At 40.4% G+C, this 11,651-nt stretch overlaps 1 protein-coding gene across 2 annotated transcripts; it reads left to right on the top strand.

Annotated features, from left to right (window-relative positions):
* Nucleotides 1-642: 642 nt before the first annotated feature.
* ZFAND5 (zinc finger AN1-type containing 5) lies at nt 643-11,626 on the top strand. 2 transcript variants are annotated; one of them, XM_068973866.1, is made up of 6 exons: nt 643-1,114; nt 5,256-5,413; nt 5,824-5,935; nt 6,559-6,662; nt 8,842-8,967; nt 9,993-11,626. In XM_068973866.1, the coding sequence occupies exons 2-6, from the start codon at nt 5,263-5,265 to the stop codon at nt 10,139-10,141; spliced, it is 642 nt and encodes a 213-aa protein (XP_068829967.1). In that variant the 5' UTR covers nt 643-1,114; nt 5,256-5,262; the 3' UTR covers nt 10,142-11,626. The 2 variants fall into 2 exon arrangements, with proteins under 2 accessions (XP_068829967.1, XP_068829968.1); XM_068973867.1 differs by lacking the exon at nt 643-1,114 and having other exon boundaries at nt 3,708-5,413.
* Nucleotides 11,627-11,651: the final 25 nt, after the last annotated feature.

The following is an 11,651-nucleotide window of genomic DNA, read 5'->3' as shown; positions in this document are numbered from 1 at the left end:
GTGACCTTGGGCGAGCGAGGAAGCGAGCGAGCGCCGCCTTGCCCCACTCCTTCCCGGTAGCATCAGGGCAATGCTCAGGTTGGACTTTAGAATCGAAAGGGGTGTGAGGGAACTGGACTTGGGAGCTTCATAAACAGGCGGGAAGACCCAGAAGCAAAGAGCGGTCTATTTTCTCATCTCGAACCAAATCCTTTGAACTCGTTCTGGATGGGTGGGTGAGGAGGAAGAATAAGGAAGAAAGGGAAATGTCTGCCAAAGACGCTAGACAAAGAGTAAGAACTCAGAGGGCGAAAAGCGGGCTTGACTGAGAAAATCGGAAGGCAAAAAGCTTAGGGCGGACAATCGGGCTAAAAATAGAAACGCATCCTCCACAGGACTATTTCTTTCCAGCTCCACCCTGGAGCCGGCAGCCGGGCCAGTAACTAGGCTCCGCGCAACAGCAACGCGGTCAGGCTCAGCCCCGCCTCCCCGGCCGGGTGACTGAAGGCAGAGGCGCAGCGTCGGGCACGTGACGTCAAGGCGCTCCCCGCCGCCGCCGCCGCCGTCGGGGTTTTCGCTGACGCACAGGCCCCGCCCCCTCTCTCTTTCCATCGCGGGGCGGAGAGAACGCCTCAGTCGGCCGGAGCGCGGACCTGCCTGCATCACCGTTTGGGGCTCGTCGTTCTGGGAGCTGCACAGCTTCCCCGGCGGTAGCGAAGCGACAGAGAGCGCAATTCGCGGCCCCTTGCGGTCCCCGGGCTTAGCTGCGCGTGCCCCGCTCGTGCTTGGAGTCAGCCAAACTCGCGGCCGGTGGAGGTGTGAAGCGACGACGGGCGAGCGCAGCGAGCAGCCTTAGCCGCTGCGGCCTTCTGTTCTATTCCCTCCGCCCCCTCCTCCTCCGCCGCTTCCCCCATCGCTGCCCTCCCCCCACTTCCCGAGCTCCGGCGTGTCCCGGCCACGCTCGGGGCTGCTGCGGGAACAAAGGAGGACCCCGCGGCGGCGGCGGCGCCACCTCCGCCTGCGGCTCCAGCCCGCGGCGGCGGCTCTAGGGCTTCCGGCTCGCCCCTCCCAGAGGGCTCGGCCCGGTCCCCACTTCGCCGGCGTCGTGCGAGAGCCCGGCTCCCGCAGTCGAAGAGTAAGTAGCACGGGGCTAGGGGAAGGCGCCCGGCTGCTGGTGCCGGGCCGTGGGTGGGAGTGGGGGACTAGGCGCCGCGAGCCGGCGAAGCCCGAGCGGCCCACGGATGGCGGCGTCAGGGGGAGGGGAGCCCGCCTACCAGCTCAGGAAGCACAAAGACGGAGGCGGCATCCTGTCGTCGTGACCGGAGGCCGGTTCCCTGTGTCCCGGACTCGCTCGCACACTCACGGTCGGAGAAAAAATGCCCGGCGTGCGGCCTCTGGGAGATTCGAGTTCCGGGCCTCGCTCAAATCCATCCCGGCCGCCTTCTGCGGTGGCGTCCCGCCTGGGCCGCCGAACCGGGAAAGACAAAGAGGCGGTGGCGACGGCCGCGCCCCCAACCCCTTGCCCGCCGCACCCCCCTTCTCCGCCTCCTCCTCCGACCCTTTCGGGGCCGGGGGTCGGCGAGGGACCGGCAGGGTGAGAGGCCTGCTTGGCCTACGGAACTGCTGTTCTGCATGACTCAGTGGTTTTTGGAGAAGGCCCTGCTGGGCTTTCCTGAACGAGGCCTCTGCTTGGAAGGGCATGGGGGTAAGGGTGGAGGACCAGTGGGATTCGAACTTGTTTTAAAATTTCCTGGAACGTTGGGCGATAGGGACTTATCCGTGGTGGTTCGGTTTTACCGAGGTTGCTGCATTTCTCGCCGGAGATCCTTTTCATGAAGGAAATGGAGCACCTTCCCCTTTGTTTCGTGCATTTAGGCTGATGAACGTGAAATTTTTTGCTTTCTTTGCACGCACTCCGTGGATCTGTGAAAGACCAGGGTTATCTTTATTGACTAAATGTTTCCTATTAATCTGGTCTAAGACACAGTAGTAGTATATAGGTCATAGAGCCGCTGTTCTTTAACTTGGCCTTTGGGTGATTTACAGACTTTCTTAAAAAATTAAATGAATATTTTACTCCTTATTTTTAAAGTAGGGATTCAGAACTGAATTGGTGAAAATACTGAAATTTTATTTTTTCAAGTTTTCTTCTAAAAATGTCCCCCTCTAGAGATGTTTTAATCGTCCCTATTTTCTCTCTCTCTCTCAGGCTCTGTATTAAGCCTGAAAAGGAGCCTTTAAAATCACAGTAATCTTCTCCATTTGGCAAGAGGGAACGAAGATCTGGAGAGTAAGGGCTTGCCCAAGGTCACTGGCTTAGTTAGAGGTAGATTAGAGACTAGAACTCCAGTCTCAACTCCGGGTAAGGTGACCATTCTTAACGTCTTGTGCACCTGAGAGAACTAAATTCACATAGTTGTAAAAGCCTTTTTTATTTATGTTTGAGGCTGGAGAATTGTTCAGTTACATGCTTCTGTCTTTTGGGGTTTTGGTTTTTAGCTATGAATTAGAGGAGGCCGCAAACTGTAAAGTATATATACACACAGGTACAGTTCATCCTATATTTGATAGAGCTGACACAATGAATGCTCAGGTTTCTAACAACTTTATTAAAGATGCTAAGTAATAATGGTATTGTATTTTTTTCTAAAATACAAATAGGTAAACTTATACAAATAGGGCAACTTATTCCCCACACCCACCTAAAAACTGCCACTAAACAGGAGGGTTGTTTCTATCTTTGTGCTCTCTTCGTTGTGCTTGGGTTTTATAAAACAACTCTGACCGTTGTGTCTGAGTTTTTGGTGATGCTTGCATTTCTGATTTGAGATTGTTCTCCTTCCCTACCTCAGAAAAAACTAACAACCCTAATGGCATCTTTTTGTTGTTTGCTTGTATTAGATATACAAGTGCTGCATCTTTAGTTCTTGGGGTTGTGTAGGAGTTGGCAGCCTCTGAGATATAAATAGAAGCTGATTTCAGAGGCCCCTGTTGACTAGGCTTTATGTGAGAGCCTCCATCCAGCTCAGCCTGTCACATTGCAGCCTTGTGACAGGCTGAAGCGCCCGCCCATGTGATCTAAGCTTCTGAGAAATATTAAGGCAAGCTGTGCACTTGTGATGGCATTTAAAAGCTGCCTTTCTAGGGGGAGAAAAGTCTACAAGATGAGATGCCATGTGTAAGGCTAATACCCTGTTATCTCCTGTGTCTCAGTTTGGAGGCTATTTATGGTAAATTGAAGGTAGATGTGTTTTTCTGAAGAAAGTTGGAATACTTTGCATGTGAAATCATTAGGTTAAGATCCCCACCCGCATTTATACAAACAAAAGATTTTTAGAATCAGGTTAATATTACTGTAAGTTGACTTTTAGGCCAGTATACTCTTTAAGCCACTTGACAGATGATAGCAAAAGTTAATATAGCAGGTAAGCTAAGCATAATTCTTAAGAGGACTTCCAGGAGTGGCCCTCCTTTTTGCATAGGGCAAAGATTCACATATTTTGCATGGTGGACATGCAAATAAATGCACAATGCATTTTTTTTGCACATTATACTCAAACTCTTAAAAAACTCAGCTGAAAGTGTTTATCAATAAACTTCCTAAGTAATGTTGAAATGTTTACACTACCCGGCTCCAAAATGAGTCAGCTGAATTCCACTTACTATTTAAAGAGATAGTGTTAACTAAATTAGTACTGTTGTCTGAAGTAAGTTGCAAATATTGGTCAATTTCCATGCAAGCTTCATTGGCTTGAAATATTTTCAAGCTTGAAATACGTCTTTTTGCTCACAAAGGGAAAGATTACTATCATTTAAATGGTTGGGAGAATAATTGTCAGGATTCAGGACACATCAAATTTGGTTAGTCCTCTTCCTTTGTGAAATTTTGGTTAGTACTTGTTAATACTTTATGATAACTCCCTAAAGAGAGTATCTTAGTTTGTGCTGGTTGGAAAAAAGCAACATGAAATTCTAGGAAGTAACAAGCTCTAGTTGGAAGTACTTTGCTATATGCACCTGAAATGTTCATAACTTGTAAGTCACCTCTATTGTTAACATTTAGGTACACAGAATTATTACACACAATTATTACACACAATCTCCCTTTGATAAAATGCCCAAATATGCTTTCTGTACATTCATACACAATTTTAGGTGACAAGGAAACCTTCCAGGGTTTTAAAATTTTTTTCTTAAATATTTATGTTCTGTTAACTCAGCAAATTTTACTAAATTTAGCAAAACATTACTGTATTTGTGTTAATTTTAAGAAGGCTTCTGGAATAGCAAGGTTATATTAAGTTCTTTTTGGTAACCTAGCATTGAATATTAACCATTATTAAAGATTGTGTATATTGCTTTACTTTGCTATCTTGAAATTGAGTTTGGAAAAGTTTCATTATTTTCTGGCATGAGGAAGACAAACGCTTGTTATAAGTTTTAATAGAGCTGTTGGTTAAGAAATCTGTGGCTGATAATTTGTGCTTTGCAGGTTTCTAGGCACTGGCTTTAAAGTATACTTAGACCCAGATTTCACATGTCAAATGTAGAACAAAAGAAATTTCTTAGGCAACTGACCTCTGAATTCTTTAAGAGCTTCACTGTTTGGTGCTAGGGCAACAGGAAGAGCTAGATGATCTACCAGCTCTCTTTTCAGTGTCCTATATGCTTCAGGTGTTGAAGCATTTTAAGAGTACCCATGCTCTGCCCTGCAGCAGAATTGAATTAATTACAAGGGCCCAGTATGTTCAGGTGTTTTAAGAAACCTTTAGAGCTGCTTCCATATACTACTAGTTTAAAGAACCACTAGTAGCTATGAAGAGTCAGTTAATTTTGATGATTTGAAAGGATCTGCCTGTAGTGTAGAACAAAAAGTGATACCAGTTAGAAAAATTGATTTAAACATAATTTTGTGTTTATAAAGAATTAAACAATGGAAGGGTGACCTTTTCAGGAATTAAACAGTGACAGGTGAAATTTTAATGTTTAATGGTAGAATTTTTTGTCCTAAAAATGTAAAGTCATGATAGATGATTGTTTATCAAGCTAAAACAGTTCCTTTCACGTACTTTTATAAAGGCAACAAAACATTCATAATTTAGCCAATTTTAAAGATTAATAACACAATTTAGGCCTTTGTTAGAGACAAACGCAGTGATTAGAAATGACAAAGATAAACGATGACTATGGTACTAATTTAGTGATTGTGTGGGTTTTCTTTTTTTTTTTCCCACTAAATTCTGGTTTCTAAAATTTTTATTTTGTTCTGTTTGTAGCAGAAAAATGGCACAGGAGACTAACCAGACCCCAGGGCCCATGCTGTGTAGTACAGGATGTGGCTTTTATGGAAATCCTAGGACAAATGGAATGTGTTCTGTTTGCTACAAAGAACATCTTCAGAGGCAGCAGAATAGTGGCAGAATGAGCCCAATGGGTAAGTTGTTTCCAAGAAATAACACATTTGAAGAACTGGTGGCTGCAAAATATACAACCAAGAATTGGGGCCTCAGACTGAGAATCATTGCTGAAAGTCCAAGGAGAGAAGACCTGAGAAAAGCTTGAAACTTCAAGCAACAACCAAGTTCTTGGAAAGACTGTATGAGGAATGAGTGACATCTACAAGCATCTTCTAGCTTTTTCTTTTCCCTTTTTGAGGTTTTATTGGCTATGACTTTATTTATATTTTTTGTTTGGATATCACTTAAGTGTAAGATTCTGCGGCACAGTGAAAAAGTGCTTAAGTCACTAACCTAATTAAATGCAAGTATTTGTTACTTATTAATAGTTTTGATAATGAGTGTTTCTACTGTTGCTTCATTTCTTACCAGTCCTTTTTTTAAACAGGGACAGCTAGTGGTTCCAATAGTCCTACCTCAGATTCTGCATCTGTACAAAGAGCAGACGCTAGTTTAAACAACTGTGAAGGTGCTGCTGGCAGCACATCTGAAAAATCAAGGTACAATTAAACATTCCTGAGTATTTATAATGCATGGAGGAAATAAAGATGACTGACATAATTATGAATGTTAATAAATAATAATGGTGTGTTACAACATATATATTACATTATAATAAGGATGTTAATATATTAGATACCTACATGTGTTGCACAATTGGGGATTCCAGTGTCCTTTAATATATGATCTTGTGGGTCATTGAGTAAAGATGTGTATAATAAAGCACTGCTGCTGAGTAGCCTAAAGGATACTGTGTTGAGAATGCTGTGCTTTTTCTTGTAATTGAGGTGTGAAGATTATAGAGAATGAGGCCCTACAGATTATTGTGCTGCTACATAAGGCATTCTGGCAAAGTTGTCTCTTTTGCCCTTAAATTACAGGCACAGCTTAATATTTCTAGTTGGCTCTGATGGAACACTGTAACCTATACAAATATGCAGGCTTGAATTGATGAGCCATTTATCAGATCGCTCTCCTTATTCTCAGACATTTGTGCTGGGCATCCTTTTTAGAGTATTTAGCTCCATTGGATCATGCTACATATATATGTTGAACTGACAACTACTATCTCACCAAGAAGTACCCTTAACATCTTAAAAAATGTTTCCTTGAACTCATATAGAAATATGCCTGTGGCTGCCTTGCCTGTAACTCAGCAAATGACAGAAATGAGCATTTCAAGAGAGGACAAAGTAACTACCCCGAAAACAGAGGTGTCAGAGCCAGGTATGCTTTTTATCTGATTCTTTATCTCTTCTCTGCCCATCCCCCGTTACCTTTGCACCTATAAATCAGCAAACTTTATCATGTGAAGGCTGGAAATGTCAAGAATTTAATGAATTTAAAAGGTAGGTTACCACTACATTTTAGAAGTATCTAAACATTAAAGAAGAAAGGTATTGTTCATGAACAGAAGAAATTTGAATTGCAAAGCCATGGAGAAAAAATAATCAAAAGTGTTAACTCTTTAGTCTTGGATATTGTCAATACTGCAGGAAATACTCAGACAAAAGAACATATTGAACACTGAAGCTTTCAAGTTGAAGTGTGGGATCCCTATGGGAGTTTAAAACTCAGTGTGGAATGGCATTTTGGTTTTCATTAAATAGTGACTGAGTCTATGCTGAACTTAACATTAAAGAAAGCACTTCTGGTTGTGCTCTGTTGTCAGGTCGACTTTTTTACTTTTCATTGCTAGACCCTGGAACGGTGATTTGTATACTCTGTGGTGGTGCACACAGTTGATTTGATCAATTTATTATTTCCTGGTATAGTGTTGACTGGGACACAGTGTTAAAACCTTTAGTGAGAAAAAAGCGTTGGATATGTAATCTGCTTTGGAAGCTTGCTTTTGCTAATGTTACATAGCCAAGTTTATGTGAACCATATAATTCTTGATTGATAAAGCTAAGGTGAAAATTTTTATGTTGGGTGGTTGATTCCATATTTGGTATTTTAAAGTTCCATCCTTATGATGAAAAACTGACCAAATTAGTGTTGTCCCGTTTCATCTGTTTCTGTTTTTTAAAAAAACAAAATCTTGAAACAGTACTCTTTTGGATTAGATCTGTCACTATTTCTGTGCATTTATTATTTCTTCACCTGAATGCACTTTGCTGCTCTGACTGTTCTGTATCATTTTTCTTTCCTTAACTACTCGCACCCCCACCAAAGTCTTGTGTATGTTTTAAGAACCACTGTCCAGTTTTCAGGTGTAGCCAGGAAAATGGCTGTCACCTCCCCTAGACTATTCCACAGACTGTCCTTCCATTATACCATCACAAAAATACATTAGGGTTGCCATGGTAGATTGTTAGGAATAAGTAATAGCTAGAATATTACCAGTGGTCTAATATTATACTGTTAATTTCATTGGATATATCACTAATGTAAATGAATTCTAAATTTGGAGAGAATTTCAGTAAGTTGTTATTAAACCAGTTGGTTTGCTATAGAGTTTGGATTTATGCTGATAGTATTAATGCTGGCCTATTCTTTAGGCAGTAATTCTAGTATTTTATGCATCAATTTTCTGTTCTTGGGATTTGGATTAATATTAATTTTATAAAGGTAGAATTAAATTTTGTTTTAAATAACCTGGAGGTAATATGAACTCACAGTTATCTGCAATTTTATCTTTATATTGACAAATTCTGTTGATGTCTTGAGTGAACTTAAAACTTAGATCCCTTTTATCTGGAGAAACGGACTTTTAAAAGTAGGTCATATCTCTCATTAAGTATCACGAAGTAAGTTAAAGCTATGCTGTAAAAATTCTTGTTTTGCCTATGGAATCCTTAAGCTTCACAGGTATATTGTCCTAAAGACAGTGTTTGCTAATCTTCAAAAGAAGGTTTTTTTCTTTTTTTTTAAAGACTTCCATGTTTCCTGCATAAGACAATATAAAGGACTTCTTAAAATGATACAATAATTGTGAAATTTTAGAGTCTGAGCTAGAGGTTAATGATTTGGGTTTTACTTGTCAAAATTTACTGGGTTTATCTACAGTTTTTCTTTTAACTTTTCAGTATAAAAACAAAATGACTTTATAGCTAAGTACCTCAGAAGTTGGCAGCCTTATTTACTGAGTAGTAATGAATTTGAATCTGCCCTAATTAAGAAGATTGCATTTAGGTATTTGCAGTGTGGAAACTAAGCAGATGACCACATCTCTCAGGTCTTTAAAACCTAGAATTAGGATTTTGTTTCCCAGTCCTAAAGTGAGTTTAATGGAATTTAAGTGGAGTGATAAAAAAGTAAAAGATTCTATTTTAAATACATGTTATATGTTTTCTTTCAAGACCAGTTTAAACATTTTCATGAAGAGTCTTACTGTTTTTGACTTACTAGATAATTGTCAGCCAAACAGTTGACAAACTTCTAATTTTTACCCTTGTTTTTTCAGTTGTCACTCAGCCCAGTCCTTCAGTTTCTCAGCCCAGTACTTCTCAAAGTGAAGAAAAAGCTCCTGAGTTGCCCAAACCAAAGAAGAACAGGTGTTTCATGTGCAGAAAGAAAGTTGGCCTTACAGGTATTCAACAGCTCCTGGTTACTCCCTATGGAATTCAGTTCAGTTCAGTCGCTCAGTTGTGTCTGACTCTTCGTGACCCCATGAGTCACAGCATGCCAGGACTCCCTGTACATCACCAACTCCGGAGTTCACTCAGACTCATGTCCATCGAGTCAGTGATGCCATCCAGCCATCTCATCCTCTGTCGTCCCCTTCTCCTCCTACCCCCAATCCCTCCCAGCATCAGAGTCTTTTCCAGTGAGTCAACTCTTGGCATGAGGTGGCCAAAGTACTGGAGTTTGAGCTTTAGCATCATTCCTTCCAAAGAAATCCCAGGGCTGAACTTAAGAATGGACCAGTTGGATCTCCTTGCAGTCCAAGGGACTCTGAAGAGTCCTCCAAGACCACAGTTCAAAATTAGTCTTAAACATAAAACACCCAACTCTCAAGAACAGGAAGTTTCCACAGTAGACTGGAAAGGGGACAGTGAGCAGAAGTTGAGTTTGCTTTCCATTGGTCTCTCTAATCCTAGGAAACCCTTTCCTGACTTCAGGCCTTCTGAATTATTTTCCTTTATAGGATTAGTAAAAATTTCATCTCTTTTGACTTTTTCCTTTGTTCTTCTAGGGGAGAGGTAGTTGAACTAAACAGTAATCACCTGCTTTGAGTCAGACACAGAATGTTTTGGATACTTTTTAATTGTTTAAATCTCAGAACTGTATGTGGTTGTCTTCTAGTTTTCACGTGCAGAAACATTATTAGTCAGTATACAGTAGGACTAGAATTTAAATCCGGTTCAGTCTGACTCCAGAGCTTTGTGATTTTTCTACTGTGTTTGATATCGACCAGAGTTTATGGAAGATAGTTACTTGTATTTCTCACCATGTCAGAAGAGGTTGAAAACACTTTTCACAATTTAAAATGACAATTGGTTTAATATTACAGAGAGTCATGAAAATCTGGTTCCTTTCCTATATTGACGTGTGCTTTGTTTCTTCTAATTGCTTTAAGTTCCTAAATAACTCTGCTTCTCTTTATATGTACAGGGTTTGACTGCCGATGTGGAAATTTATTTTGTGGACTTCACCGTTACTCTGACAAGCACAACTGTCCATATGATTACAAAGCAGAAGCTGCAGCAAAAATCAGAAAAGAGAATCCAGTTGTTGTGGCTGAAAAAATTCAGAGAATATAAATTACTACTTGTGAAGAGACTGATAATTTGTTTTTATTTTAATATACCGTAGGAAAACATTAAAGAGCAGATGCATGGCCATTTTCCTTTGATGTTCTCCAGAGTTTTACTTTACACTTGTCTGTCTTATAATTGATATTTTAGGATGTTTGGGTGTTTGTTACAGGCAGAATTGGATAGATACAGCCCTACAAAATGTATATGCCCTCCCCTGAATAAAATTGGATGAAAATCTGCACAGCAAATTGAAATACACAGATAATAAGGACAAAATTTAGTTCCTTCGTGCCAAACAAAATAAGTGAAATACCTTTCTGCATGTTTGCAGCATATCTGCCTTTGGAAATGTAATCAAGGTATAATCTTTGGCTAGTGTTATGTGCCTGTATTTTTTTAAAGAAATGGTACACCAGAAAAGGACTGGCAGTCTACTTCTACCATAGTTAAACTTCACCCTGTTAATTTCCACATGTTCCTTGGAAGCAGGAGGAAAGCTATAAAAAGAATCAGACCTTTCCATGAAACCAGTGTTTGGTGCCATATGTAAGCCTGGTTAATTGGTGTTCTAAAAACTGTCAAGACATTCTGTGAAAGGTACACATTGTTTAACTGGTTAAAGAGTAAAATGCATCAAGCCAACAGGGTCTTGAGCTATCTTTGAAGCTTACTATGCTGGCCTGCACCAGACAGTGTCTGCATTACTCTCATTGCTAAAAATGTGTAGAACAAAACTGCACTAGGATTAATTTATTTACAAGAAGAAATTAAAACTACGTTTGGTTATCACACACAGCAGCTCTATGGAGTAACATGCATCTGAATTTTAAGTTTGCAAAGGTATCTGAATAGTTAATTTTTCATGTGCATATTTTGTTGAATGTTTTGGTTCAAGAAAGAATGTTTAAAGCTTTTTTAAAGACTTCAGTTCTTAATGTAACTGTACCCTTCTGCATGGAAAATCATAACCAACATGGCTGCAGTAGACTTCTTAGTGGTATCCAGCACCACTTGCAGAGGGCTGCTTTATATTAATTGTACTTGGGTGTAGGACTCTAGTGTTCTTGGGTGTATTGCATGGGCTGCATTATCTACAGCATTGTACAATAACAACTAGAAGAGGCAGTATACTTCACTGATGCTTGTCTGGTAATATCACTTCTGTGTTATAATGGAAGGTTTTTTGTGATGTATGAAACTTGTGTTTTTTATATATAAATGAGTATAGTTAGATTAGTGTCGTGGTAATGCCTGTTTTCATCTGTAAATAGTTTTAAGTATGTACACGAGGCACTACTTCTGATTTATTGCAGTGTTCAGTCTTAGTTTTTACTTTTATTCTTAAGGCATTCAGTTTTGCTTTCAATTTTATGTACCTTAGTTCTAAAGTTAGATTTGCAGATGTGTACAGATAGTACATATTTATGTATTGCACATAATCATGCTATTCAGCATTGATGCTATATTGTATTATGTAAATAATAAAAGCCATGTACAGAGGGAGACTTTCCAC

The sequence above is a fragment of the Capricornis sumatraensis genome, chromosome 6, assembly GCF_032405125.1.
Source record: "Capricornis sumatraensis isolate serow.1 chromosome 6, serow.2, whole genome shotgun sequence".
Taxonomy (NCBI): domain Eukaryota; kingdom Metazoa; phylum Chordata; class Mammalia; order Artiodactyla; family Bovidae; genus Capricornis; species Capricornis sumatraensis.
This window is presented reverse-complemented; position numbering and strand designations above follow the sequence as displayed.